The 26885-nt window shown below is 51.8% G+C and overlaps 10 protein-coding genes across 10 annotated transcripts; 5 read left to right on the top strand and 5 right to left on the bottom strand.

The window, feature by feature from the left end:
* Positions 1–264: 264 nt before the first annotated feature.
* On the top strand, positions 265–3080 carry TRP3 (bifunctional anthranilate synthase/indole-3-glycerol-phosphate synthase; the record flags this gene model as incomplete). The annotated part of the gene is made up of 5 exons (XM_076629483.1): positions 265–379; positions 443–449; positions 558–573; positions 638–2146; positions 2208–3080. The coding sequence occupies 5 exons, from the start codon at positions 265–267 to the stop codon at positions 3078–3080; spliced, it is 2520 nt and encodes an 839-aa protein (XP_076490605.1).
* Positions 3081–3143: 63 nt separating this feature from the next.
* Positions 3144–6221, bottom strand: JCM6883_006986 (uncharacterized protein; the record flags this gene model as incomplete). The annotated part of the gene is made up of 3 exons (XM_076629484.1): positions 3144–5075; positions 5567–5881; positions 5964–6221. 3 exons carry the CDS (start codon positions 6219–6221, stop codon positions 3144–3146), a joined length of 2505 nt encoding a protein of 834 aa, XP_076490606.1.
* A 164-nt stretch (positions 6222–6385) lies between these two features.
* JCM6883_006987 (GNAT family N-acetyltransferase) lies at positions 6386–7538 on the top strand (the record flags this gene model as incomplete). The annotated part of the gene is made up of 7 exons (XM_076629485.1): positions 6386–6427; positions 6499–6593; positions 6668–6757; positions 6863–7072; positions 7158–7279; positions 7348–7384; positions 7463–7538. The coding sequence occupies 7 exons, from the start codon at positions 6386–6388 to the stop codon at positions 7536–7538; spliced, it is 672 nt and encodes a 223-aa protein (XP_076490607.1).
* A 331-nt stretch (positions 7539–7869) lies between these two features.
* On the top strand, positions 7870–10563 carry JCM6883_006988 (uncharacterized protein; the record flags this gene model as incomplete). Its single annotated transcript, XM_076629486.1, has 1 exon — positions 7870–10563. The coding sequence occupies one exon, from the start codon at positions 7870–7872 to the stop codon at positions 10561–10563; it is 2694 nt and encodes an 897-aa protein (XP_076490608.1).
* A 550-nt stretch (positions 10564–11113) lies between these two features.
* JCM6883_006989 (uncharacterized protein) lies at positions 11114–13997 on the bottom strand (the record flags this gene model as incomplete). Its single annotated transcript, XM_076629487.1, has 3 exons — positions 11114–12283; positions 12349–12855; positions 12918–13997. The coding sequence occupies 3 exons, from the start codon at positions 13995–13997 to the stop codon at positions 11114–11116; spliced, it is 2757 nt and encodes a 918-aa protein (XP_076490609.1).
* A 144-nt stretch (positions 13998–14141) lies between these two features.
* Positions 14142–15350, top strand: JCM6883_006990 (uncharacterized protein; the record flags this gene model as incomplete). Its single annotated transcript, XM_076629488.1, has 4 exons — positions 14142–14491; positions 14558–14855; positions 14918–15102; positions 15161–15350. 4 exons carry the CDS (start codon positions 14142–14144, stop codon positions 15348–15350), a joined length of 1023 nt encoding a protein of 340 aa, XP_076490610.1.
* Positions 15351–15423: 73 nt separating this feature from the next.
* Positions 15424–16399, bottom strand: JCM6883_006991 (glutathione S-transferase family protein; the record flags this gene model as incomplete). The annotated part of the gene is made up of 4 exons (XM_076629489.1): positions 15424–15977; positions 16047–16158; positions 16228–16239; positions 16307–16399. The coding sequence occupies 4 exons, from the start codon at positions 16397–16399 to the stop codon at positions 15424–15426; spliced, it is 771 nt and encodes a 256-aa protein (XP_076490611.1).
* Positions 16400–16717: 318 nt separating this feature from the next.
* Positions 16718–20360, bottom strand: JCM6883_006992 (uncharacterized protein; the record flags this gene model as incomplete). The annotated part of the gene is made up of 5 exons (XM_076629490.1): positions 16718–17116; positions 17183–19770; positions 19864–20067; positions 20141–20176; positions 20264–20360. 5 exons carry the CDS (start codon positions 20358–20360, stop codon positions 16718–16720), a joined length of 3324 nt encoding a protein of 1107 aa, XP_076490612.1.
* A 241-nt stretch (positions 20361–20601) lies between these two features.
* Positions 20602–21557, bottom strand: RSM10 (mitochondrial 37S ribosomal protein uS10m RSM10; the record flags this gene model as incomplete). Its single annotated transcript, XM_076629491.1, has 2 exons — positions 20602–21367; positions 21424–21557. The coding sequence occupies 2 exons, from the start codon at positions 21555–21557 to the stop codon at positions 20602–20604; spliced, it is 900 nt and encodes a 299-aa protein (XP_076490613.1).
* Positions 21558–21820: 263 nt separating this feature from the next.
* Positions 21821–24191, top strand: JCM6883_006994 (uncharacterized protein; the record flags this gene model as incomplete). Its single annotated transcript, XM_076629492.1, has 4 exons — positions 21821–22857; positions 22918–23176; positions 23240–23632; positions 23700–24191. The coding sequence occupies 4 exons, from the start codon at positions 21821–21823 to the stop codon at positions 24189–24191; spliced, it is 2181 nt and encodes a 726-aa protein (XP_076490614.1).
* Positions 24192–26885: the final 2694 nt, after the last annotated feature.

Raw genomic sequence — 26885 nt, forward strand, 5'->3', positions numbered from 1 at the left:
ACGACGCGAATGTCGGGCGAAGTTTGAAGCGGATAAAGCCGAATCGGAGGTCGACAGACGCGGTGGAATTACCTCCAGCGTGAGGTGGACTCGCAGAGCTCGATAAGAGTGCTCTTGAGCCTGAATGAGCGAAGGCAGGAGTTAGTTCGTGACGGCAAGAAGCGAAGGAACGTTCGAAACTTTTTGACTTCGCTCCCACTTAATCGAATCGGTCTTTCGCCTCCGACCAGCTCGACCAATACCAACAGGAACGTAGACTAGACCATGGAGAAGATCCCAGTAGTCGTTCCCGTCACGGATGGAGAACCAACCTCGTCCGGTACCGCATCTCATCTTCCACCTCTCAAGGAAGCACCTTATGTGGTCATGTTGGATAACTGTGAGTGCAAGTTTCGATCAGTCTAGATTAGGAGGCTGATCAGAGATCTTGTATTCACTGTAGATGATAGGTAAGCTGTTCATCTAACCTTCTCGCACACTCCCTCTCTGCTAGCTGTGGAGGACTGAGACACATGTGAGGGATATCACTAACACTCCTGCTCTGATCTGGTATTCAGTTTCACCTGGAACCTCGTGAGTTTTCGCTTCCTTCCACTCTGTCTTTTCCCTGACTCATCTCCTCCGTGCCTCCTACCAGTACCAATACCTCTGCGAGCTAGGAGGAAACGTCACCGTCATTCGATCGGAATCCATCACTCTCGAAGAGCTTCAAGCGCAACACCCTCAAATGACTCACCTCGTAATCTCCCCCGGTCCCGGTCATCCTCTCAAAGATTCCGGTATCTCAGTCTCAGCAATCGACGCTTACGCTGGAAAGATCCCTATCTTGGGAGTATGCATGGGACTTCAGTGCATGACGGTTCACTACGGAGGAATTGTCGAACAAGCGGGAGAATACGTTCATGGGAAAACGAGTGCGATCAACCACGATGGAAAGGGTCTTTACAGAGGAATGGCTCAAGGAGTAGCTGGAACTCGTTATCACTCTCTCGCGGCGAGGATCAGCTCGATCCCGGAGGTGCTCGAGGTCACGAGTCGAACGGAAGGAGGAATCATCATGGGAGTCAGGCATCGCGAGTACGCCGTCGAATCGATTCAATACCACCCCGAGTCGATCCTCTCGGAAGAAGGAAAGATCATGCTCGGCAACTTCCTCAGTTGGAAAGGAGGAAAGTGGACCGACAACCCTCAAGTTCTCACTCCAGTCGATGCTTTCTCCTCCGCTTCCCCGGTCAACGACAAAGCCGCCTCTACCCCTTCTCCTTCCGCGGTCCCGACTATCCTCCAGAAGATCGAGAACCAACGAATCCTCGACGTCGCGAAAGCGAAATCGACTCCCGGTTACAAACCCCAAGATCTCGCTTCTCTCATCAACCTCCACGTTCCTCCTCCGCTCATCTCCTTCCATCAACGACTTCAACCTGCCGCGACTTCAACCTCGGCAGTTGCCTCTGGAGGCAAACACATGGCTCTCCTCGCCGAAGTGAAACGCGCTTCGCCTTCGAAAGGAGATATCGTCGATGCCTCTTCCCCTTCCGCCCCTGCGATCGCCCTCTCGTACGCCTTGGCAGGAGCATCCGTCATCTCGGTCCTCACCGAACCGAAATGGTTCAAAGGTTCCCTCGACGATATGCGAGCAGTTCGAGCCGCCGTCGACGCCCTCCCGAACCGCCCGGCCGTTCTTCGCAAGGATTTCATCCTCGATCCTTACCAGATCGATGAAGCTCGAGTCTACGGTGCCGATACGGTTCTCCTCATCGTCGCGATGCTATCGGATTCGAAACTCGCCGAATTGTACGACCATTCGATCTCGCGAGGAATGGAACCTCTCGTCGAAGTCAACAACGCCGAAGAACTCGAACGTGCCCTCAAGGTTGGAGCGAAGGTCATCGGAGTCAACAATCGCAACTTGCACGATTTCAACGTCGACATGTCGACGACTTCGAGGATCGCCGATGTTATCAAGGAGAAATACCCCGACCGAGCTTCCGAAGTCATTCTTATCGCTCTTAGTGGTATCACGGGACGACAGGACGTCGAACGTTACGCCGCTCAAGGTGTCAGTGCCGTCCTCGTCGGAGAATCGTTGATGCGAGCACACGACAAGGGAGCTTTTGTGCGCGAATTGTTAGGTTCGACTACTCAGGTGAGTTCTCCTGCCCCGTCTTCTTCATCCTCAACAAGCGCTGACATCTTTTCCTGTTCAGTCCGTCTCATCGACCGTTTCCTCGCTCGTTCAAGGAGCCGCCTCAGCAGTTCAGTCTGCGGCTTCGACTGTCACCGGTTCGAACGCTTTCTCGACCTCAGCTCCCCTCGTCAAGATCTGTGGACTCAAGACTCCCGAAGCGGCTCTCACCGCCGCCGACGCTGGTGCCGATCTCCTCGGATTGATCTTCGTTCCCGGAAGCAAGCGCCACGTCTCGCTTTCGCAAGCTCGCGAGATTATCACTCCCGTTCGAGCTCGTCAGCAATCCTCCTCCCTCTCTTCTTCTTCCCCTTCCACTTCTCTCGACACTTCCGACTGGTTCTCTCTACAATCTTCTCGACTCGCTTCTCACCCTCGCAAACCTCTCTTCGTCGGAGTGTTCCAAAACCCTACTCTCCCACAACTCCTTCACACGATCGACACTCTCTCGCTCGACGCCGTTCAATTCCATGGTTCCGAACCTACACACTGGGCGAAGTTGGTCAACGTACCTGTGATCAGAGCGTTCCATGTCGATGAGAAAGCGGAAGCGGATTCGGAGGAAGCGGCTCAATTACGAGAGGCGACTCGACCAGGATTCCATTCCCTCGCTTTACTCGACACGAAGGTCTCGAAAGCGAAGGGAGCGCTTAGTGGAGGTGCAGGGAAAGTGTTCGATTGGTCAGTAGCGAGAAGATTGGTTGATTCGAGGAGGGAGGAGGGTCAAGGTCGATTACCGATCGTATTGGCGGGAGGACTCGATGCGTCAAACGTGAAGGAAGGAATCGAAACGGTTCGACCGTTCGCGATTGATGTTAGTGGAGGAGTCGAGACGAATGGAGAAAAGGATTTGGAAAAGATCAAGGAATTCATTCGACTTGCGAAATCTGCTTAGACTATTCTTTCTCATTCTCTCGATGATAGACCCTTAGAAGAAGTGAAAAAGATTTCTTAGTTTTCAGATATCTTCATCATCCTCCAAATCGAGAGCTAACTCTTCTTCAACGGGATAACCTCGACTCGCCTGATTCTCCAATTCACCGAAACTGATCTGCTTCGAATGCGATTGCTTGTCCTGACTCCCAAAACTGTCGGAATTCTGTTCATTCATCGTATTGGAATCGGGAGAGGTTCGAGTAGAGTTCTTCTTCTCTCCTCTTGCCGCACTCTTGAGCGTTCCAGGTTCTTCGTCGTCGTCCTGAAACCTCGTATGTCGTCCTTGAGTAACCGTCCTCGTCGTTGTCATCGTTACCGTCACCTTCTCCTTCTTCGGTTGACTTTCCTCCGAAAGGGTAACATAAGTCAGACCTGACGATTCCTGACTCTGAGGTTCCCCTCCCTGCTCCTCCTCCTCCACGATCGACGTCGCTGAGAGGTCTTGAGCCTGAGTCGCGATCTCCTGAGAATCGACCGGTGCAGCTTGAGTAAAGAACGCTTGAGATTCGTTCGACGAAACGTGAGGTTGTTCGACTTCGAGGAGGTTCGCAGAAGGTTGTCGACTCGACCTTCGGACGGTTCTTTCGATTTCGGGAGGTGCGGGAGATTTACTCAATCGAGCTGAACGACGTAGGTTTGGGGAGGGAGGAGGATTCGGTTCGAGGGAAGGACCTCGCGAGGTCGATCGAGTTTTCGCGGGAGGAAGGAGAGTTTTCGTATTTGATTTCGAGCTGGGGAGAGCTGGGAGAGAATTCGAGGAAGAAGGGTTGGAAGAGTCGGCGTTGTTCGAGAGCGAAGTATCGGGAACGAGAATCGTTGGATTCCGTTCGGCGGATGACGAAGCAGAAGAGTCTCGCGACATATCAGTGGCAGCGATGACCTTTCCTCCTCCTCCTCCTCCAGGTGCCGCTTGCGAAGAGGGTTCTGAATCGGTAGGTTGGGACTGCGACTCGCCTTGACCTTGAGACTCAACTTCTGAGGAATAGACCGTTCGATTCGATGTCGAGAAGGAAGACGTAAGGGGGACACGTAGCGCGAGTGAGACGTGCGGAGGACCAGGTTGAGCCGCGGTAGGAAAGGGGTAATCTTGCGATGATCGTTGGGTAGAAGGTTCGCCTTCATCGATCGAGCTCGTCGGGGCGGTCAGGGCGGCGTCACTTCGTGGTGGTTGAGCTTGGTCGGGACTCGGACGGGGAGGGGAAGAAAGAATTGTGGAAGGTTCGGCAAGTGTTGAGGGTTCTTCTCCGGAAGAAGGGGGATGGTCGACTCCGCGAGCTGGAGATGCTCCTGCCGACTTTGCTGATGGTGGTGGTGGCATAAGGATACCGCTCGGAGTTGCCGTGAGTGGTCGATTTCGGGCCTCCTCCTCCTCCGTTTGCATCTTGTCTGCTTCGAACTCTTCCGTTTTCTCCCTCTCCTTCTGGTTCTTCTCCTCCTCCCTTTCGCTCCTCTCCTTCTCCTTTTCTGCTCGTTCGACGACTTGACTAATCTCCCGAGACTGCCGAGCTTCCTCGCTCATCGCTCTTTCGACACTTTCCGCTTTGACCCGTTCCTGCTGCAAATGAATCTCACTACTCCTCCTCACTTTCGCCAATTTCGACTGAGTCTGTACCGCCATCGACCTGATCCCTGGCGGTAACCCCCTTCGAGGCGTCCCTCCGAACGGAGAACCGGAACGTTCTTTGGCCGAGGAAGCCGAGGGAGAATGAGAGACACGAGAGAGGTAGGTTGGTTTGGCGAGAGGTTGAAGGAATTGAGAGGACTCAAGGTGGGAGGGTGGGATGGTCGTACTCTGATTCGTCGGTTGTTGCTGTGCGTTCGTAGCATCTATTCGAGGCGATTGGCGAAGAGATAGATCATTTTCGTCGTTGTTGTCGCGGCCGAATCCGGGTACCGAGGGTGAGACAGGTTGGGAAGGAGAGGCCTCGAGTAACGGTCTAGACGAGCTGTTCTGCTATTGCGAGCAGCAGGAGGGAATTTTCGTTAGCTCGCTGCCAAATCTGACGATGGGTGGACAACTCACTCGTTCAACTGCTCCTCCCTGGTCAACGTCCATCTCTACATCTTGCTCTTGCTCTCGAATCGTGAATACCTCTCGATCCTGTTCCCCGTCGTCCGCCTCCTCTCTCCTTCGTTTCCCTCTCTTCTTTTCGCGTTCCTCTCCATTCGTCGACCCTTGCATCGTGGTGGACGAGCGATGCGCGCTGTTCGAAACCCGACTTGGTGAAGGACGAGCAGAATCTTCTAGAGCGTGGTTTGTATGATCTAAGCTCATATACCGCGTGAGCAGACTCGCTCGAGAGGAGAGAAGAAACGAGATGAACCTGAGCTACTTTGTTCTGGATCTTGCGAGAAGTTGTCGCTCATGTACTACAGACGTTTCCTTCGTCAATCAACTATCCTGATCATGATATGGATTCGACGGAAAGCACGAAAAAAACTGACCTTTTCGTAAACCTTCAGAACCCTCACTCTCGCTTTCCTCACCCCCTTGACATACTTCTTCGTCATCCTCACGAGATTATCCGTCTCGATCGTCGGCACAACCTGATCGATCCATCCACGAGGTCTCCCATTCTGTTCCCATTCCGTCGCGATTGAGTCGTACATCTCTCCACATTGTACGACGAATTCGAGCCCTTGTTCGAGGTTGTAGCCTTCGACTGAGTAGGGGTCGAGAGGTGCTTGAAGGTAGGAATCGATGAGGGAACGGATCTGAGAGAGGTTGAGAGAAGGAGCGAGGGTTTCTTGATCGAGAATCTGTGAGGAAAACTACGACGACCATCAGATCCTTCGTCCTCCGGGAACCTCGGAGCTCATTCGAAAGTGGTGATGTACTCACATATCTCCTCCAAGCCAAATCAATCGACCAGAAATACAAATTCCCTTCTTGCGAACTCTCCTCAATCTTGACGAGATACTGTCTCTCCCAATCCTCTAGCTCGATCCACTTCGATTGATCGGCATGTAGTACTTCGGCTGTCTTGTCGACCGAAATTTGGCGGCAGTGTTCGGAGTGAGAGAGGTGTTTAATGATCAAGGGAGCGTCGAGGTTGGAGAGCGCTGTAGAGAGTCCTGTTTGCCCTTGCCGCGTGCTCATCCTCTTCTGTGAGGTCTGTCGGCGTTCTGGGCGCCTTGCTGAGTATCGTAGGATGAGGAGAGAGATAACGCTTCGAAGTCGCGAGCGGAGATTTGTTTGACTTTCCCTCTTTCTCCTACAACTCACTTACATATCGATATTCCTTACGCGCCACTTAGTTACAGATGGTCAGGAGGTCTCATATCGCGGTCAAACTCGCGCGAAACGTCAGTACCCCTCTCTCGAATCCGATCCTTCGCGAGAATCGCTCATTCAACTCCTCTCTCGCACGTCGTAGGCTAGCCCGAGGGACCTTACACAGAAGCTAGCGACGAGTTCTGGCGCTACAGCAGGCAAGGAAACGTCAATTGAGGTTCCCCTCAGAGAATCAAGGTGAGTTTTTGCCAGTTTTTGCGATTCTCGAATCCCTTTCTGTCTGACCAAGCTGACTCTGCTTATCTCTACAGCGCAAGACTCGAAGTATACAACCTCAAGACTCTACCGCTGGAGTTGAGGAAATGGATCTGGGATCTCTTCGTTCGGAATATGCAATCCCTGTTCGTTTTCGCATTTTTTCTTCTTTCTTCTCGAGCTCGAGCTTTCGACGCTTGGTCCTTTTCTGCTACACAGTAGGATACTGAATCCCTTACCTTCTTCGGTAGGTACGAGTCATCCGAAGATGGGTGGAACCCAGATGAAAAACGAAAAGAATTATTTCATTCCGAATCGAGGTTTTTCATCCTACGCTCCCTCGAGACGGGCCCAACAGTCACAGAGAAGAAGAAGCAAGAGGAGGGATTTCTTGGGTATACTGTATTTCGATTTGATACGGAGGATACTGCTGGAGAGGAAGAGGCGGATGTCGTTTATTGGTGAGTTTTCTCACGCTTTCGCTTTCTCTCTCGTCCAAAAAACACACACGCTAAGACAGAGAATTTGACCCGCCGTGCTATACAGCTACGAACTACAAGTCGAACCGGACGCTGCTGGACGAGGCGTAGGTAGGGTTTTGATGGATACGTTGGACCGGATAGGGAGGGAAACGAAAATGGATAAAACAATGTTGACCGTATTCAAAGGTGAGCCATGACGCTCGCTTTCTCGAATCTTCGGTAAAAGAGTTTGACAGTGTAAGAGTATGGGACAGCGAATGAACCGGCGGTAGCTTTCTATGAGAAAATCGGGTTCGTACTCAAGTTTTGCTTTTCGCATTCCGGACTTGTCGACTGACGGGAAATTCTGCCACTTGCCCGTCGTTGCAGATTCACTATCGACGAGATAGATCCATCAAATTACAACGAACAAGCGGATTACAAAATCCTTAGTAGACTCTACTAGCATTCTTTGAACTTGCTTACTGTATAAAATACAATTGCGTCTTACTTTGAATATTTGAATAGTGTAGCTGGAATTTATCGAACTTGAACTCTTTCTGCACCCTCGCCGCTGTACCTTCCTCTCCTCAAAAGCTTGTACTAGAAAGCACTAGACTCTCATACATCTTGTAACTCTCGCAGACCCTTTCCAGTGTGAGTCTCGTCGGACTTTTCCTCCTCTTCAAACACACACGCGTTCTCAACACATCGATTGACTCTACTCGTACTGACTACCCTGTGTTGCCCGCTGAGTAGTATCGTTCCTATATACCACATACATCTATCAGTCCCTAATGTCCACGACTTCTTCATCTCCTATTTCTTCTTCTTCCCCAGCGATCGCTCAAACCTCTTCTTCAACTGCATCTTCCCCTCCTCCTACCGCCACTCCTTCTACCACGATGAATCCTGCAAAGCCCACGAACAAATCGGACAAGAAGAAACGTTCTCGAAAACCTGTTCGACGTAGAGGTGCGAAACCCGCTGCAGACGAAGCAGAAGAGGAGGAGGAAGGATCGAAACCGGTGCAAACAGGAGAGGCGGATGATAGTCTTTCTGAATCTGATTTCGATCCTGATTCAGGTCGAGAAGATGATCCCGACTCTGAAGAACAAGAGGAGGAGGAGGATTCGGATCGAGCGCCTCCAACTGCGTTCGATCAAGCTCAAGAAGTAACGCCGGCAGCATGGAGTGATATGCCCGAAGCTGGACAAGCAGGAGCGAATTCTTTACCCGAATTGGATTTCGCAGGATTATCAATCTCGAAACTCGACGCTTTACCAGATACGACGATCGTCAATGGTAATGGAGGTGATGAGAGCAATAAAGGGTTATCGAAGAAACAAATGGTTTTACAGAGGAATTTACAGAGGAGTGAGGAGTTGAGGGAGAAGGATCCGGAACGATGGGAGAAGGAGGAAACGGAGAGGAAGGAACGGAAAGCGGCGAAACGATCAGCGAGGAAGGAAAAGAACAAGGCGAAAAAGGCGGAATTCAGGCAGAAGAGGGAAACAGAGGAAGGGACACACGGAATTGAAGGAACAGTAGAATCGACAAAAACTCATCCTCAACCTGTTCCCGCTCGACCTTCGAGAACCGCCGTCGCTCTCGGTCTCACGAACTCGACGACAGATTCTACCTCTCCCGTCGCTTCGACTTCTCGTCAACCTCCCGCTCTCGCTCCGAACGGTACTCGACCGAACCCTAATCGTTTCATCCGTCCCGCTCCTTCTTCCTCCGGTACCCCTCCCGTCGATTACACTCGCGCGAAAGAAGCCTACACTCAACGACTCGCGACTGATCCCGCTTACATTCCGAAAGTGGGTAAATTCTGGGGACACGACGATCGACTCGCGAGTCCCGAAGTGAGACCTTTGAACCCGTTCTGGCGGGGCGGGAGAGGTGGAGCTGGAGGAATGAGAGGACGAGGGGGAGCGTTTAGAGGTGGTCGAGGTGGTGCTGTGCCGAGAGGTCCGGATCGTTGGACGGCAGAGGGGAAAATCGTTGGAGAAGAACAAAGTGAAATTGAAAAGGAGGAAACGGAAGCGAAGGAGAATGGAGAGACGTCGACGGAAGAGAAACCGAAAGAGTTGGATCCTGAAGATAAATGGGGTCGAGGTGAATCGAAACGAGCTCAAAAGCCATCCGAATTCGCTTCGATGCCGGGATGGAATCACGCTGGATTCGAGGAACTCGAACGGGAAGAACAAGAACGAGCGACTCGAGGACCTTCACCTTCGACTCGAGGGTCAAAACGAGGTCGAGGAGGAGGAGGACCGAGAGGAGGACGAGGAGGATTCAATCAAGGGCCGCCCGGTTCGATCAATCCTCGTTACGCTCATTTGCCCTTCCACCCGCTTCATCGTTTCCCTCCTTCGACCGTACCCTCTGCACAAACAGCCACCATCACTTCGACCTCTACCGAGCCTCAACCTTCGACCGATAAATCTTCCACCGGGGTCGAATCGACGCCTGCTGCTCCTCAAATCACTTCTCCTAGTCGCCCAGCAAACGTCCGTCTACCTTCTTCCGGCGTCGCAGCTGCTCAATTCGCTCTCGCCGTCAAGGAGGCTACGGCGTCGAGACCGGTGCAGGAGGAATCGGTTCCCGGGCCCGTCAAAGCGGAATCTCAAGCAGTCGAAACTCCTTCTACCGCAGAACAATCGACGACGACGACGACGACGACTTCACCCTCTCTCGAACTTCGAAGACAGCAAGGCGCGAGCATCCTCTACGCGGCGGATCCTAGTCGACTAGCCGATTCAGTTTCTCGAGAAGATGCCGTTTCGCCCGCCTCTTCCTTCTCGGCGTATCAACAACAGATGGAACCCTCTCCCTTGCCCCACAACCCTTACCAGCACCAACTCCCTCCTCATCTTCAATCTCAAGCTCCGTTCATTCCTCGACACTCGAGTCCTTCGTTCTACCCGAGCGGACCTCCTCCTCCTTCTTTCTACCCGATCGACTCATACGGTTCGATGCCCTCTCCTTCCTCCGCAACTCCTCCTCCACAACAATTCTCGTCGCCTCCCACCTCTTCCTTCTTCCTCCCTCCCCGATCTTCCCGCGTCGAAATCAAAAACCCTTCTTCTCCCGCTCCTCCTCGACAAACCGTCGTTTCGACGAACAACACCGCCTACGCTATCGCATCACAATACCATCACCCTCAAGACGGTTCATCGTCTCCCGCTTCCGCTCACGGAGGAGTTCCCCTTCCTTCTTCTTCTTCTCCTTCCCTTCACAATCACAATCACCATCAGTACACTCAAAACCCCTATTCAACTCACGTTTACCACCACCCTCACGGATACTCGCAAATGCAACCTCAACCACAAGCGTCGTTTAATCAACATCTTCCTCCTCAGCAATACGAAATGCACCAACCTCCTCATCCTCATCAATATTATCAGGGATTCCAACAACCTCCCCCTCCTCCTCAGCAATCGTACTCTTATTATCAGCAACAACAACAATATGCACCTTATTAATCTTCAATCATTGTTTCGTTAGGATGTAGTTTTTGGTGGTTGTTTGTTTCGAGGAATAAGCTGAAAACAAAGTTCGAGGTAGTTCTCTACGAAAAAAGACACTCTCTCTTCTCTCTTCTCCCTGGTAGCAAATGCGAGAGAGTGCAGAGAGAGAACGAGAGGGTAACAGAAGCAGTACTGAGAGAGCGGGAGTGAAGATCGAAAGACTAAACAAGGTTTTTCTTTCCATTTCTTCCGCGTCGGCGGATTCAGGTCATCGACATTGTTCAAGCAAGCGGTTGTTCTTTCTTCTTTCTTCTTCCCTACACCTCAGGCAATCGCTCCTTCTGCCGCGTCATTTCGTTGCGGGATTTCATCATAAAGCTCGTTGTCTTTTCCCTCGAGAGTCGAGGGGGAGAACGCGGACCTGCTTCTACAGGATCGGTTAAACAGAACGGTCTGCGGGTACTCCAGTGCGTTCACAAACAAGCGAAGACAAACATACGATTCCAGGTAGATAGAAAAGGAGAAATCATACAAGCAACAAAACCAAAAACAAAACGTTTAAAATTCAGGGTAAATCGATCGAAATTCGTTTAACGACATAATCTGCATGAGATCTCGTATAGAAATAAGTATGAGAATGTCCACCGGCTGTATTTCCTCGCGAGGTGTCGAGGGAAGAACATAGTTCGGCTGAATCGGTTGCGAAATCGAGGCTCGCTGAGGACGACAGATCTTGTTCCTCCTCCTCTTCTGCTTGAACTCGTGATTGAGGAACCTCGAGAGATAAGCGGGATAGATTGACGGTCGAAGCGGCAGTCGGGGTTGGAGTGAAGAGAGGAGTAGAAGACGAGTCGAGGGAGACGAAACCTTCTTGCACGCTGAGACCGGTGGAAGTAAAGGCGACGAGTACGAGGTGAGTCCGGAAAGATTTCGAGCGTTGAGAGGAATCGACGATAGTACGAGTCGAATGAACGACCGTGCGAATCGATAAGTCGTGAGGCCATTCGAAAGTGTGAAGAGGTTTCAGTTCGATCGTAGGAGTCGACGACGATGCCTCGTTGTGATGATGCACTGTCGAAGTCGACGATAAAGGCGTACTGAAGAGCTGAGTAGAGTGACCTTTCGTCAACAGTTGAAACCTCTTCACGTTTCGTTTCCCTTTTCCAACTCTCACTATCAATTCCTCGTTCCCAATCCATCTTCCCTCATCGCCGACGATTGACTTGACTCTCCCAAGATCGTCCGTCGAGTCGCCGTTATCTTTCAATCTCCTCCCGAGCGTGATCTGCTCTCGTCCCGTGAAGCCTGCCGGAACTCCAGTCGATTGTCGATTCTCCTTGACTACTTGTTGAACTTTCTTGACGATTGGATGATCGAGCAGGTTTAACTTGATGGAGGAGGTCGAGCGGTGATGGCTTGCGGAAGAGGAAGAAGCAGTCGATTTGATAGAGTTCGATAGAGATTTCGAACGGTTACGAGAAGTTGGGGAAGAAGTCGAAGGAATGACGAGTTCGACGACGGAACAATCGTACAGTCGAATGAGCACGCTGCGATATGAGGTACCGAGGAGCAGGCAGAGATCGTGCGGGTAAGGGATCAATTCGTTCGGAATGGAGGAGAGAGACGCAGAGGAGGAACGAGGGTGTCGGGGAGGAGGTTGAGCTGTAGCGTGAAGAGTATCTTGCGAGGTCTCGGGAGATCTGACGAGCTGCATGAATCGAGGAGTTGAAGGAGCCTGAGGAGGACGCTCAAAGCTTAGTACTTTTCCGCGAGCCTTGTACTCATGGCGGGAGAACCTACGGTTAGTTCCCTAGTCAGTTTCCAGCTCCTCCTTTGCTCCAGGGAGCTTTCGAAGACGTAGACGACCCCTTTCGTAGCGACGAGTAGGAACAATTTCCCTTCTTCCTCTCGATTCTTGGTCCTCTTTCGAATCTGTTCATTCGTCAAATCTTCGTCGTCCGACTCATATTCCTCCTGATCTTCGTCTTTGGTGCGAGAAGGCATCCGAGATAGCTTGAAGAAGAGGATTGGGGAATGAGGTTTCGGAAGAGGCAGTTTGACGAACGAGTTGACCCATTCGTAAGGTAGCGAGTTGCGGTCGGTAGCAGGTGAGGTTGATTCCGCCGTAGGTGTGAGACTAGCTGAGATTGGGGAGGGGGAATCGGAAGACAGTTGTTTCCCCTTCCCTTTTGGCGAGGCAGAGGTGAGAATCGACTGCTTGAAGGCGCTGAATGAAGACGTTCTCGAATGACCCGGTGTTGTGCTGCTTAATGCTGGAGCTGGGGTAAGGTCAAGCGGGATCGATGACTGCACAGCAAGGGATCACTTTCAGTCTCATTATTTTCAGAACTGAAGTCAACCATGCGTACCTCGTTGAAAGTCCTCCATTTCACCAAATTGATGATCGCCGAGATGCTCCACATCTTGATCTCGAGTCCTCCTAACCCTGATTCGTTCCCGACTAGCATGACGATCAACCCTTTCGCTCCTTCAGATTTCGGTTTTGCTGGTTCAACGAAACTCTCGAGGTGGTGAACTCCTAAGCCGAGCCAGAGAGGTAGTATCCGGGTTTCTGATCTTGAGTCTGTCGGTGAATTCGCTGCTGAAGGGGAGAGGGTCGAGGTGCGAAGCGGTCCCGAAGATGAAAGAGCTGGGTCCAGATCGACTAAGTAGAGTCCTCCAACAGTCCCGACGAGGAGGAACCGATCTGCTTCACCCGATCCAGCCGGTTGAGTCGGTAACATCATGCCGCAGAGCGGTTTCTCTGGCAGACCGCGATCGAACCTCGAGCCTAGTCGTTCAATCGTTACGTTCTTCGTCAATCGGACGTTTCCTCCTCCTCCTACTGAAGCCGCAGAGCTCGACCTCGACCTTCCTTCTCGAGAGGTCTCAGCGGGAGTTGCTTGAAGGTGATCCGGATTCGAGATTGTAAATTGACTTCCCGTCGACAATCGATTCTCCCTCAAAGCGTCCCTCCTCCTCGCAGCGTCGACCAATTCCTCCTCCGTCCGACTCCTCTGATGTCGACTCCAACTCTGTCGTTTCGTCTCGTCTTCGTTTCGTTGATCCAAACTAGAACTTGACGACGATTGAGGTAAATCCCAGCTCGATTTCTCGACTTGACCTGTCCTCGTCAATTCCTCCTTCTCTTGTCTCCTCTCCTGTCCTCGTTTCTCGACCCAATTCCTCCAGCGTCCGAATCGTGGGTTGCCAGGTTCTGCTAATCGAGTCTGTTCGTAACTCGGTGGGATCTCCTCTGACTCCCCTTCTCCCTGTTCCGGTCCTCCTACGCCATCGTAGGGTGCCGACTGCTCGTAAGAGTAGCCACTCGGGCCAGCGAGAGGCGAGGACAGGTGATGCGGTGTAATGTAACGAGGCTGCGAAGAAATGAGGGAGGAAGTTCGAGGTGGAACAGCTGGAGGTGTTTCTGAGTCCTCTCGAGCTGACATGTACGAGTCACAAGTCGGCAGAAGTAGGAGGTCGACGTCAAGAGCCAAACAGAGATGAGACACTCCAACGTCTCGAAATTCCGCGAGGCCTGCTCTCTCTTTCTCTCCCGACTTTGCTTTATACGACATCCAGACTACCTAGGAATGCACGGCCTACAACTCCCGAAGCGACCGAAAGAGCCTCTTCCACCTCTCGCCTCTTCTTCTTCTTCCCAACATGACGCTCCCTCCTCTTCCTCTTCTCTTCACGCCTTCTTCCGACCTCAACCACCTCCCAACTTTGCTCAACAACAACGAACTCGAGCTCGCGCGTTGAGAGGGGAAAAGAAATCCCCGTTCGTACCGAAAAAAACCCAACAATCGGATGGACACCTGAGGGGATCATCAGGATCAGGAGGGGGAAAGGGAACGGGGAAAGAGAGAGATTTGTCGGGTTGTTCGATCGATCAGTTGAGGGATATGAGAGAAAAGAATCAGAGGTTGTTGGATTCTCCGTGAGGACTCGAGTTCATCCAGTTTTCAACGAAGATTCGCAAACTGATTCCCTGGGTTCGTCACAGGGAAACTTTCGTCAACTTACCTGGAGGTGACTCACGACTGAGAGCCCAACAAGCTAGGATTGAATCGAGACTGAAGGAACTCGAAGAAATGAACGAAATCAAACGGGAACTCGATTCGACTCACCTCGACGATAACAACAACGAAGCGGAGACTGGTCACGACGATCTACAAGGAGAACGGAAAGTGAAGCGGGAAGAAGAACGCGAAACGATGCAAGAAGTCGTGGTCGAATCGATTGAAACGACAGACGAAGCGAGTTCACCTCAGACAAAACGGCGGATAGCAGCGAGATTATCGGTAAATCTCCTCTCTCGTCACTCAGTATGCGCTCGAAGAGACTGATGCTATCTGCTGTGTAGCTCTCAAACCCTCACTCGATGAGTTTAGCGGAATCACTCCGACTGCAGCGAGAAGCTGTCGCCAGAGAACGCTTAGCGTCAGAGCGGAAAGCTCAACGAATGGAACTCGATGAGAAACGGCCCGAAAAAGTTGGAAACCTACTGAAAGGAGCTCTCGGGAACCATTCAAGTCTAGGTGGATTCATGTAAGCTCAACCTTGCCTCTTGCATTTCTCCTCCAAACTGACTCTCGTCGCCTCACAGGTTCGCTGGAGCCGGTGACTCAGACGACGAAGAATTGGATGAAGCCGCGATCGAAGATTGGTTGAATCAAGGCAAGACAGGCGTCAATGGAGAATTGAACGACGAAGAGAATGAACAACTGAATCCTCTCAAAACGGCCTACATGACGGGTTGGAATCGTGCTGCAGCTGAAGAAGGAGGAGGAGATTGAATACAATTGTGAACATATTCGAAAGAGAAAACACAACAAATCAAAAAGAGAGAGAGAAACATGATTATTCACCTCACTTGAGCCAAGTTCCTCCTCGCGTCGCTTTAGCAACTTCAGACTCGGCAGTGTTCGTGAGGTACCTCTGATAGATCTGAGTATACGCCTCCTTGTCGCTAACCGTTGCCTTGATGCTATCCCGGTCCAAAATCCTTTCAACGTACGCCTCTAGATCTTTCCCCAATTCCTCAACCTTGAAGTTCCTGTGGTCGATAAGGACGTCCAGCCGGACGATCCAAGGAGCAATCACTGCATCCAAGATTCCGAACTTCTCCCCTCTAGCCCACTCTCCTTGTCCTTTCACGAACCAGTTCTCCTCTACGTCTTTGAACGCTTTCACGAATCCTTCTTTCGCTTCCTTCTGAGCTTCCTCCCCTTGAGCCTGAAGGAGTTTGTAATAAGCCGGTACGAGAACGTTCGAAACTTGAGCTGCCGCGAGTCGTACTCGACCGTTTTCGTAATGATCTGAAGAACGAAGTGGATTTTGAGGGAACGCGTCTTCGAGGTATTCGAGTAGGACGAGGGATTCGTAGAGAGCTTTCCCGTCGTGTTCGAGTGCGGGGACGAGACCTGTTCGCAAGTATCGCGAGCATGTCAGCTTGCGAAACGAAGCTCGAATCCTGAAGAAGAAAAGCGAACCTTTCGGATTGATTTTCAGGAAATGTGGTTCTTTCTTGTAAGGGTTGATCTCGTTGTATTGGTAAGGGATTCCCCTTTCCTCTAAGGCGATCCATACACGTTGAACGAAGGGCTGTAGAACGATTTCGTCAGCAAGGCCGAAGTGGGGAGAGAGAGAGGAAGAAGGGGGCAGGACACTCACGCAGAACCATCCCTAGTCGAGAGTGAGCATGCCTGAGAGTCAGCTAAGGTCGCGAGGCTGGATAGGTGAGGAGACGTACAGAGTGAAAGACGAGAGAGTTCTCCGCTTGATGTTTCTCAACTGTTTTGGCGGCTAGACCGGTAGCGTGAGGAGGTTCAACGTGATCGGGCATAGTGAGAGTTGGTTTGATTGAGTGATGACAGAGAGGGAGAGACAGCACACGAGAGTGGAGGTTCGACTCTCAAAATTTCGTCAGAGTTGCGCGATATGGTGAGCTGGCAGAGGTGACAGGAGCAGCAGTAGGCAGCAAAACACATATGTACGCGCGGCGCTAAGAGACGCTCGCGATCACACAAGCTTGAGTTTTAGAACGCTCGAGCTTGAGCCAACCGAGCGATGTTCTCGTCTTTCTATCTTCCAGAATCTCTGTATGTGCTCAATCGGTTCTTACTTCATGATATCGTAAACCTACTACGTCCTCCCTTCGAAATCAAACCTCTATCTCCATTCTATCTTCCCCTATCCGCCGTCCCAATCCCTCTTCCTCCTCTCTCTCCAGTCCAACGAATCTCCCTGTCCCCGTCTTGAAATCCAACACGAACGTATCCGTCACCTCAAGGTGATTCTCCCCTTCCTGCTCGAGAGTCGAATGGTCGATTTTAAACCGTTTAGGTCGATTCAATCGAGGATAAATCGGGATATCTTCAATGACCTCTTCTGAACCATCTTCACCGCCGTCGAGGAGGAGAGAAGAAACGGAGGTGGCAAGAGGAGGGAGGAAAGAGTTTGGGAATGGGTTCGTAGCGAGTTTTCGATCGAACGAGAGTTGGTGAGACGTGATTGAAGCGTTTGTTCGCAGCGACTTGCGACCATGGTCGACGGGAGTGTCCTGTACGAGGTCAAAGGATCAACATACATGCGCGAAGAGAGAAATAGAGTGTGTTCGTATACTTACGTTGAAAGGTTCGACGGCTTCAACCTTCAAACTAACTCCATCGTGCCCGTTACCCCAATTCCGACTCCTAAGTCCACCTCTCTCCATTCCCTGATACCTCACCAACGCGGGCACAATCCCCAAAGTAACCAACAAATTCTTCGGCGGAGGGGTCGGGGTATCTTCCTCCTCCTCGTTCTCCTTAGTCTTCGTTCCCTCGGCGGCAGAAGGATGTTGAGCAACCTCATTGACGACTCTACTAACTTTCTTCCTCTTCTTCTCCGGCCCTTCGATCCGTTCCTTCGCTCTCCTAATCGCTTCTTCCCCAGCCCCTTTCTCTCCAGCTCTCAATTTCCTTTCCCTCCTCGCCAACCTCACCCAACCACTATGTACCAACATTCCTAAAACGTCCGAATCGTCCGTGTAAATGTCCGTACCCCAGATTTGACGAGTTTTCAGAAAAGGTAAATCGAACAAATGAGGTGGGAGGGATAAAGGAGTCGTGTGAGAAGTTTGAGGTAATGGAGAACCAGTGTATTCTGAAGGTGGGCCGTAGGAGAGAGCGATTGGAGGTGGAGAGATAGGAGGGACGGAACAACTCGATCGAATTAGTGGAGTCGTTGTCATTAAACCGTTGGAGGAACTCGTTGGTGGATCGAGGAGTAAGGAAGTAGGGATCACGAGTTGAACGCTTCCTCCGACGCAGGTTCGGAGGGTCGCACCATCGAGCAATGAAGCAGGCGAGCAGTAAGGGTCGTATATTTTTCGACCGGCGAAAGGTCGAGGTTGGCCTCGTTGTGTAAACTCGTTCGTTAATTTCGAGAGGTATTTGTCGACGGCGGAATTGTCGATCGAAACGAGAGGAGGTCGAATCGTCGCTAATCTCAAATCGGTGTGAGTGAACGGAGGAGGAAGGGGAGGTGCAGGAGCCGAAGGAACGGCAGGAACAGTTCTCGCTTGTTTAGTCGTTGTCGGTTGAAGGTTCGGAGCAATCGAGGATTGAGTTTCAGATCGTCTTCTCTTTTGAGGCGGCTGCGGAGCAGAAGCTTGTTGATGGTGATGGTGATGATGTGAAGCGCCATTGAGGGTAGTTGTCGAGGAAGAAGAAGCGGAAGGAGGAGGTTGTTTGTTCATGATTCCGGGTCCGTTCTCTCTGATCGATTGTCCATAAGGTCCATCCATCAAACTCGAGAACCTCGCTCCTGCTCCCGCACCGGACCCACTCGTTCCCTTCCCGTTCAACGTTGATGTCGACGGAACCGATGCAGGACTCGGTTTGACGGAAGCCAATCCTCCTCCGGGAGTTCGATTCGCTTGAGGAGAATGAGCGATTGACGCAGCTCCTGAAGGCCTCCTCGTGTGACCCGAGTGGGAGTGTGAATGCGAATGAGGGATTCCACCGTGAGAATGAGCATGTTGATGCGTCGAAGTCGAAGTCGGATGAGAATGACCGGAAGAAGTCGATGCCGAAGGAGGAGGATGCGAATGAGTGTGGCCCGAGTGAGAGTGACTCGCGTGAGAATGACCAGAGTGTGAATGGGAGTGGGAGTGAGCGGGATGTGAGTGAGAATGTTCGAGTTTCGGAGATCCTTGAGTAGCCGAATTTCCATACGATGCTTGCCAAGGGTAACTGCTCCCTTGTTGAGGCGGATTGGCGGCGGAAGAGGATGAAGAACTCCCACCGACAGGCGAGCCGTAAGGAGGTGGTCGACTAGCAGTACTCGAGGAGTTCGTCGAAGGATTCGAAGGGAAGGGAGGAGGTCGATAACCGGCTAGATTCGGGAAGAAGGGTTGAGCGGGAGCTGCTTTGTTCGCTTGTTGAGGCTGAGAAGGAGGTGCAGGAGGAGCTGTCGTGGATGAACCAGAAGGAGGAGCGGTCGAGTAAGGACTTTCTCGTGCGAACGCAGTCGGAAGGGAAGGATAAGCGGTTTTCGAAGGTTGAGCTTGAGGGGTCGCTGAGGGAGTGGCCTCTTTCTTCTCGAGTGCTGGAGAAGGTGCCTTGGTCGCGGGTTTGAGCTCGTGAGTCGAAGGAGGTCGAAACGAAGGTAAATTCGAACCTGAGGCGGTCGGTCTCGACAAGATTGGCGAACGAACTGTTCCTCCTTGTCCTCCTCCTCCCGGTGACTCTTGAGGAGATCCGTTCCTTCCTACCGCTGCCTGCCTCGAAGCCGTCGAATCGTTCTGAGCCGATGCCATTGGTGGTAAAACTGGAGGTTGAGGAGGTCCCGCTGAAGAAGGAGTAAAAGCCGCGATCCCACTAGCTCTAGGAGGTCCACTCAACATTGAACTGACACTCATCGGGTTCCTCCTCGCTCCTGCACCATTCGCTCCGAACGGCGAATTCGCATCTCTTCCTTGTTGTGATTGAGCGTTTGAAGGAGCTGGTTGAGCTGCCGAAGAAAGTCGGGGTGAGATCTGATTGAGGCCGGGGAGGTTAGGTCGACTCAGAGGAGGTGAACCGGCGGAATGAGGAACGGGAGTAGCAGAGGAAGAAGAAGCGGTCAATTTAGGAGAAGCGGCGGGAGGAATGATTGGTGGAGTCGGAGTAGTCGCTGAAGGGTTCGAAGGTGCCGAGATTGGAGGTAACGAAGCTGCACCATACGGGGAAGCTGAGGGAATGACATCGGCCGAAAGAGCAAGGGAGAGGGGAAGAGGATCAGCCATTCCGTCATACTACTCAGGAGACAGAAGCGTTTACTCACCACTCGTGCTATATCTATTCTGCTGTTGCTGTAGAGGTTTGTGTTCTGACGCGGCGGAAGGAGGAGGATAGGGAGAAGTAGCAGAGGATTGCGGAGGAGCTTGTTGAGCGGGAGCCGGAGAGAACGAATGAATGCTCGGGAGGGTCTGTCGAACTGGCATCGAGTTCGGGAACAGACTCTTTTCTGCAGAAGTCAATCCCGGATCTAAGCGAGGAGAGCGGGTCAGTTGAATGTATGCAGGTTCGCCGAAAGGAAGAAAGAAAGAACAAATGCTCACAACTTGGTCGAGCCATTGGTTGAACACCGCTTCGGGCTGCGCGATACAGTAGCACCGGATGTAAGGTCAGCTATCCAGTCCGCAACTCGTGGAGAGCGGAGAGCAATCGAGATTCAATCTCACCTTCCACTTGCTGATGTTGCTCGTGTGCCGGAGCTGATCCGTTCATAGGTGTACCTTGCGGAGGAGCTGCTGTTGGGTTTATCGGCGGAGAAGCCATTCTGCGGCTGTCGGATGGCAGAGCGGTCGGGAATAAAGGCGAGGGAAAGCCAAATTCGATCTTCTCCGGATGACACGCATTTTCGAAGACATTCAGACGAAGAAGCTGTTTTCTGCGTTAACAGCGCTCTATTGTGCTCGATCACCTCGAATGAGAACACCAAGGGTGTCGCGAAGTCAAGAAAAAAAGATGGAATAATTTTGGAATAATTCGCTACGAGTTGCGTTTTATGAAAGATCTATTACTGCTTGTCTCCTCCCTCTTTCGGTGTCTCAACCTTTGCTTCTACCTCTCTCTGATCAACTTCTTCTAGCTCCCTGCGTTCACTCGCTCCCTCGTTCCTTCCCTCGATTTGCTCCGACTGTTCAACTTCCGCTTCCAATTCTCCCATTAAGTCTTTCGCGAGACTCTCGACCTGGGCTCCATCTCCTCCCGCAACCATTCCTACCAACTCGTCTTCCTGAGCCGATAATTGACCCTCTGCATCTGTCAATTGATCCTTCCCTAATTCTTGACCCCATCCAACGGGTCGATACGTAAACACCTGAGCCTTCATCCCGACTCCCCCAAGTGCTTCTTTCCTCAAGTAAGCCAACCAAGCATTAACGATCTCTTCGTTCCCATCCCAAACTTTGATCGCTCGTTTATGTTCTTTCCTCCAGAAATTCTGTTGAGATTTCTTGTGGGCGAAAGGAGATCGAGGGACCGTGAAGAGAGAAGTTCGAGTAGGGAGAGCTACGGCTCCGGAAGTGGGTAGTCCGAGTGCTTTCGCGGCACGGAGCGCGAACGATGTGAAGAATTGGAGGTCGGGGACGGAATCGGTGTAGGAACGGAGGTGGAGGGTTGCGACGTGAACTCCGTGGGTTTGTGGTAGAGGCACATGTCGACCGAATACTGGAGAGAGTTCAGAGTCGGAAGAGTTGGTAGAAGGGAGGGAAGAGGAAGGAGATGAGGAAGATGAAGAGACGGAGGAAGCTGGTGTTGACTCTTGCACAGGCGTAGATGTACTGTGGAACAATCTATTAGACTTTTCTCGGGCTCGTGAACTTCAGAGCGAGCTTACGGAGGAGTTGAAGTGGATTCAGAGGAAGGTTGGGAGAAGGGAGGAGGAGTAGGTGCAGAAGTGCTCGCTTCGGCTACAGTAGACGCATATCTTGCTCTTGTGACTTGCAGCAGTGTTCTAGGTAGTCGGATCATTGTTGGAGTGAGTAGTGAAGCGAAACGAGATGAGTTAGGTTTTCTATTCATGAACTTCCTTCATTGGAATTCGCGCAATACAAACTCAAAGTTTGCACACTCTCTCCCTTTGCGTATATCCTACTATCCGACGCACGACACCGACAACGGACAACACGATTCGACAGCGAGATTGTCAAATCAGGCAGCCCGCGCCCTCCTCGAACTCTTCCCTTCATCACTCAACTTCGACCTCTTCCTCCTCCCTCACCCGACACTCGACGATGCTAGGTTCATCAACGAAGCGATTTAAGACCTATGGCAAACACAAAGGCAACGTCGTCAACGTCCGAGTCGCATTGGGAGAATCTTCTTCAACAAACAACAATCGTAAACCCGTCAAATCAGGTGGATGGAGCGACAGTGACAGTGAGAGCGAGGTAGAAATCATTAAGAAGAAATCAGTAGCAGTACCGATCGAGAAGAGGAAACCTCTTGCGAAAAATCGAAATCGTTCAGAATCTTCGCAGAACAAGGAAAACGTCTCTAGTTCGTCGTCAAGGAGCGCTTCGTCGGCCAAGACAAATTCAACCACGAGTATAAGAGGAGGAGGAGGAGCGAAGAAGAAACCGGTAGTGTTGGTATTGGATTCGACGGAAGAATCTTCAGGATCGGCACAACCTAGAGTACCCTTGAGGAAGAAGAAAGTCTTCCCGGGAACGCTGCGGACACAGGTCAAGCATTCGAGGGTTGTCGAAAGTGAAGAGGAGAGTGATGTCGTCGTTGTCGTGGAGAAAGAAGCGGAACCAGTGGAAGAAATTCTCATTCTCGAACATGATGCGGAAGAGCCAACGAACGAGGGAGAGGAGGAGGAGGAGGAATTGACACAGCAGGAAGGTGAAACCCCAGTACCCGAATCACGAACACCTTCCTTCTCGTCTCTCCCATTCCCATCGATTCTCTCTCCCCTTCTCGCTTCGACTCTTTCGCCAGACGCTTTCAAACCCTACGATTTCAGTTCGTTCGTCGAATCTCCTCTCGCTCCATTCTCGACACCATCTACGGAGGATGAACCCTGGCGCAAGGTCGGCGAGGCTTCTTACTCGGAGGTCTTCTCGACGACTTCGATCGAAGGGAAAGAAATCGTCGTCAAGATTATTCCGATCGCTTCGATCAAGAAAGGGAATGACGAGAAAACGGGAGAGGAGGAATTACCGTTCTCGAGCGATTGGGAAGCAGTCAAGCGAGAAATTGAGATCAGTAAATGTTTGGGAGGAGAAGGAGAGGATCGAAGGGTAGAGGGTTTCGTTCGGTTCAGAGGGCGAGTGTCTTCCGACGCTTCAACGATACTGAGCCCTCACTCACGTATAAGCTTTTTCAGGGCTTTCCTCGTTCAAGGTTCCTATCCTTCTTCGCTCCTCTCCGCCTGGGATCGCTTCAAGTCACAGCAGAAACCGGCTTGCGACGATCAGATCCGACCTCACGTTCTACCTTCTTCGCAACTCTACGCTCTTATCTTGCTCGATCACGCCGGGACGGATCTCGAGAGTTGGAAGTTGAGAAACTGGAGGGAGGCGAGAGAGATTTGGGATCAAGTTGTCGAGCAATTGGGAAATGCTGAGAGGGAACTCGAGTTCGAGGTGAGTCATGCTTCCTTCTTGTCGTCGTATGGTTTCAAGCTGACCTCGTCTGTCGATAATTAGCATCGAGATCTGCACTGGGGCAATATCTTGATCGCACCGGCTCCTCCTCCATCAGCCCTCGATCTGCCTGAGCGATTCGATTCACTACATCTAACACCGAAGAAGACGACCCCTAGAACCTCCTTGCCTCTTGGGCCAACCGTCAAAGCTACTCTGATCGATTTCACCCTCTCGCGAATGCTCAAACCCTCAACACCGTCAGTTTCCTTTACCCGAAGTCGATCGAAGAGTAAGACAAGCGTCAAGCCCACAGTGCTCTTCGACTCGTTCGAGGACGAATGCGTGTTCGAGGGAGAAGGAGACATTCAGTTCGACGTGTATCGAGGAATGAGAACTATCGTCGAACGAGAAGGAGGAGGTTGGGAAGGGTTCCATCCGCGCACGAATCTACTTGTGAGTCTCTTCTCTTCTTCACTTAAATCGGCCGTAATATTGACGGTGAGATGGCACTCGTTAATAGTGGCTTCATTATCTCGCGACGAAACTTCTCGATTCGAAGAAACTCAAAACTCCTTCCCTACCACCTTCCGCTTCATCGACCTCGACGGCAGCGTTCTGTTCTCCCTCAAGAGCAGTACCTTCACCTCGAAAGACTCGTCGACATTCTCTCCTCTTCTCGAACAACTCGATCGCGCCTTCGTCTCCCATCGCCGAACGCAAGTCTCGGACGTTGCCATCTTCTTCTCTGCTTTCGAGGCAAAGGGTATTGAGCGAGAAGCAGAGGGAAGAAATGGTCGAAGAAGTGAAAGCATGGGAAAGTTTGAAGAACGCTCAAGCCGTGTTGAAGGTTATACTAGGCGATCTAGTCGAAGATGGGAATGGATCGACCAAGTCGGAAGTAAGGAAACCTACCAAGTCACGGAGCAAAGTAGTGAAGCAGAAGGTGGAAGAGGAAGAACAGGGAGAATTCGAAGGGGCGGCTCAGTTTGCGACCTGGTGGAAACAGTGTTGAGAGCGATAGGGCGACTGGAGGTTGCGGACTAATTTATCTGTCTTGTCTCCGTGTTGTGTATACGCTCTTCTTTGTCGGAAATGCTTGAGGTCTCCTAAGACTCGCAACCCATACTTTCGGGAAATCCCCTACGTCGCTGTTGCCTTGGATATTCGGCGTGTTGCGGTCCCATAATACATCTGGACTGTTACTGACAGAATCTAGACTGCAGAATGCTCCTGAGCAAACTCTGGAAGTCATGCAGTGCGAAACTCATGAAAGAGGATCCGTCAGAGCTTTTCTCCTTTCTCCCCTCATCTCGCCTGACCGCTTCCACACGACTCAGCGTCCGCCTGGCCTAGGCTACAACGAGCTCACCAGTCATCCCAGACGAGCTTCAAAGTCGCTCTTAAACCTCCGCTCGCTCGAGTTCCCTCCTTCATCTGAATTCGACTCTCAGCCTCAATCTTCGCTCGCTTCCGCTGCCGCCGGACACTTCAGAATCCGACAAAATGCTTCATTGTCTTCGCCACCACTCGCCGCTCCCTCAGAGGGTGTCTGCGTCTCGGATCCGTGGAGCGGATTCGATAGGTCTATCCTCCGAATCATCGCTCCAGTGGACCGGTGGACGCGCAAGACTATGTTCCGCGAGCTCTGCTTCAGGTCGGTAGACCCTACTCCCTGATCGTTGCACTCCTTCTCTGCAGGGTTATCACAAGTGAGCATTTCGCTTCCATTCGCTCCAATCGACGAGTCGCCCTTCGATGCCGCAACGTGCGAAGGGGAGGCCGATCAATCCATCGTAAGCGATCGAAGTGAACAGAGCGGTGGAGGTTCTAGGGTCCGAACACAATTCGAATCTTTCGACCAGATGCCTTGACATCCCGCTCTTTCACCTTCGCCCTGTTCGCCTTACCTATCCATCACTGAGTACCAAGATCCGTGAACCTCGAGGAAGAAGAAAGAACGCGATTCAGGTCGAGATCACTGAAACGGCCCGAGTCCTTTCCCACGATTCGTCTCGATAAGGCGCACAGACACTATCGGAACGTCCCTGTCTGTGCGGCAGGTCTCGCACGAATCGCTTCTCCGGTGATACGGCGAGATGTCCGCCGGACTTTCCATCAAATCAAGAGGAGGACGGACCCTATCAAAGTCGAGGACATCGCTTCTTCTCTCGTGTCTTTTTCCTCTTTGTAGAGTCTGGGGTCGAGCTAGTCTCTCCTTGAAGGTGAGTCCACAGTCTAGCACGTGTCATCTCGTCGCCATTCTATCAGGGCTGACTAAACACTTCAACCTCCTCACACAGCTTCCGCGATGACTCCGACTCGTGAACCACCGATGCTTACGGAGGCGAAGCAAAATGTAACGCTTCCAAGCTGTCGGGAGCTCTTCATGGTCGCTGACAGCGGGAAAGGCAGAGATTTCGCTTGCGACTTCCTCACCTTTTCCAGCTCAACTTTCTCCCTCCCTCCCTCTCCTCTACCAACTCCACCAGTCGACGAGATAGGTGATCCACTACAAGCTCTACAATACGCCAGTCCATCGACTCGTTCAGAACTGTCCATCTCCCCGGCCCCGGTCACTCGAACGCACGCAACGGTCGTCGTCCCTTACATCCCCCTTTCCCTTTCCGAGACTCCTCCTGACTCTCCGAGGACTAGCGGCAGGAGTACCTCTCGAGACAAGAAGACCTTCGGCGACCGTCGTTATCGTTCACAAGCTGGTTTGAAAGCGGTACCCTCTTCTTCTCCGCACTATTTTCTCCCTCGCAAAAACTCCTACAACCCTCGCTCGTTCTACAACTCCTCCTGCCCTCGTCAAGTTCCTGTACCCTATCGGAAACAACCACTCACTCGCACTACCGCTTCCAACTCCTCGCGCCAACTCTCTTCCTATTCATCGCCCGTTCCTCCTTCTCCACCATTGTCGATCGCGAGTTCTACCTCTTCTTCCCCACCGCCTCGTGTTGGAGGATTCGGCGCTCTCTTCAGTCGATCTGCATCTCGTAAGGAAACGAATGGACGCAATCAGTGTCCTCAGTGCCCAAAGTCATTCATCCGCCTCAACGATTTGACTCGTCATCTCTGCATTCACTCTGGAGAACGGTAAGCCTTTTCACTATCACCCTCTCCGTGTGAACATAATGAGGGTATTCTTGACCAGTTTTGGAACTGACTCCTTCGTCGCTGCACGCAGGCCTTTCGTTTGTCGCATTTGCAGCAAGGGCTTCATTCGTCGAGATATCTGCGAGTACGCCTCTCGGTCTCATCCGCGCAAGAGTCTGTCAAGGTCAAGCTGATCCCATTTCATTCACTTCATTCGCAGAAACCACGAGAACCGATGCAAATCTCGGCGTTAAACAACGACTTTCGCCTCTCCCTCACCCCAATCCGTACACTTTGTATCCCTCCTTACCTCTGTTCCTACTAGTCTTGATCTCCGCTCTCCGTACTTAGCTCCGTTCTGAAGGGAAATGCTGGCCTTTTCTCGTTCTTTCTCGTTCTATTGCCGTCCCAGGCCCCGACGAGAGTCGAAGCCACCGAGAGCAATTGATGGTCAGCTTCCTTTTCTTCGCCACCTGACAACACTTGCGGACAGCTCGCCGTGCTTGAGTTTGCCAGATCTGGAGAACAGCGAGACAACGTGATCTTTCTTCCGCTTGTTCTTCATTTGAACTGCCCACGTTGGTCTACCTCCACTTTGTCCCATTCA

The sequence above is a fragment of the Sporobolomyces salmoneus genome (assembly GCF_050403485.1).
Source record: "Sporobolomyces salmoneus JCM6883 DNA, S_salmoneus_JCM6883_v1_ctg5, whole genome shotgun sequence".
Lineage (NCBI taxonomy): Eukaryota > Fungi > Basidiomycota > Microbotryomycetes > Sporidiobolales > Sporidiobolaceae > Sporobolomyces > Sporobolomyces salmoneus.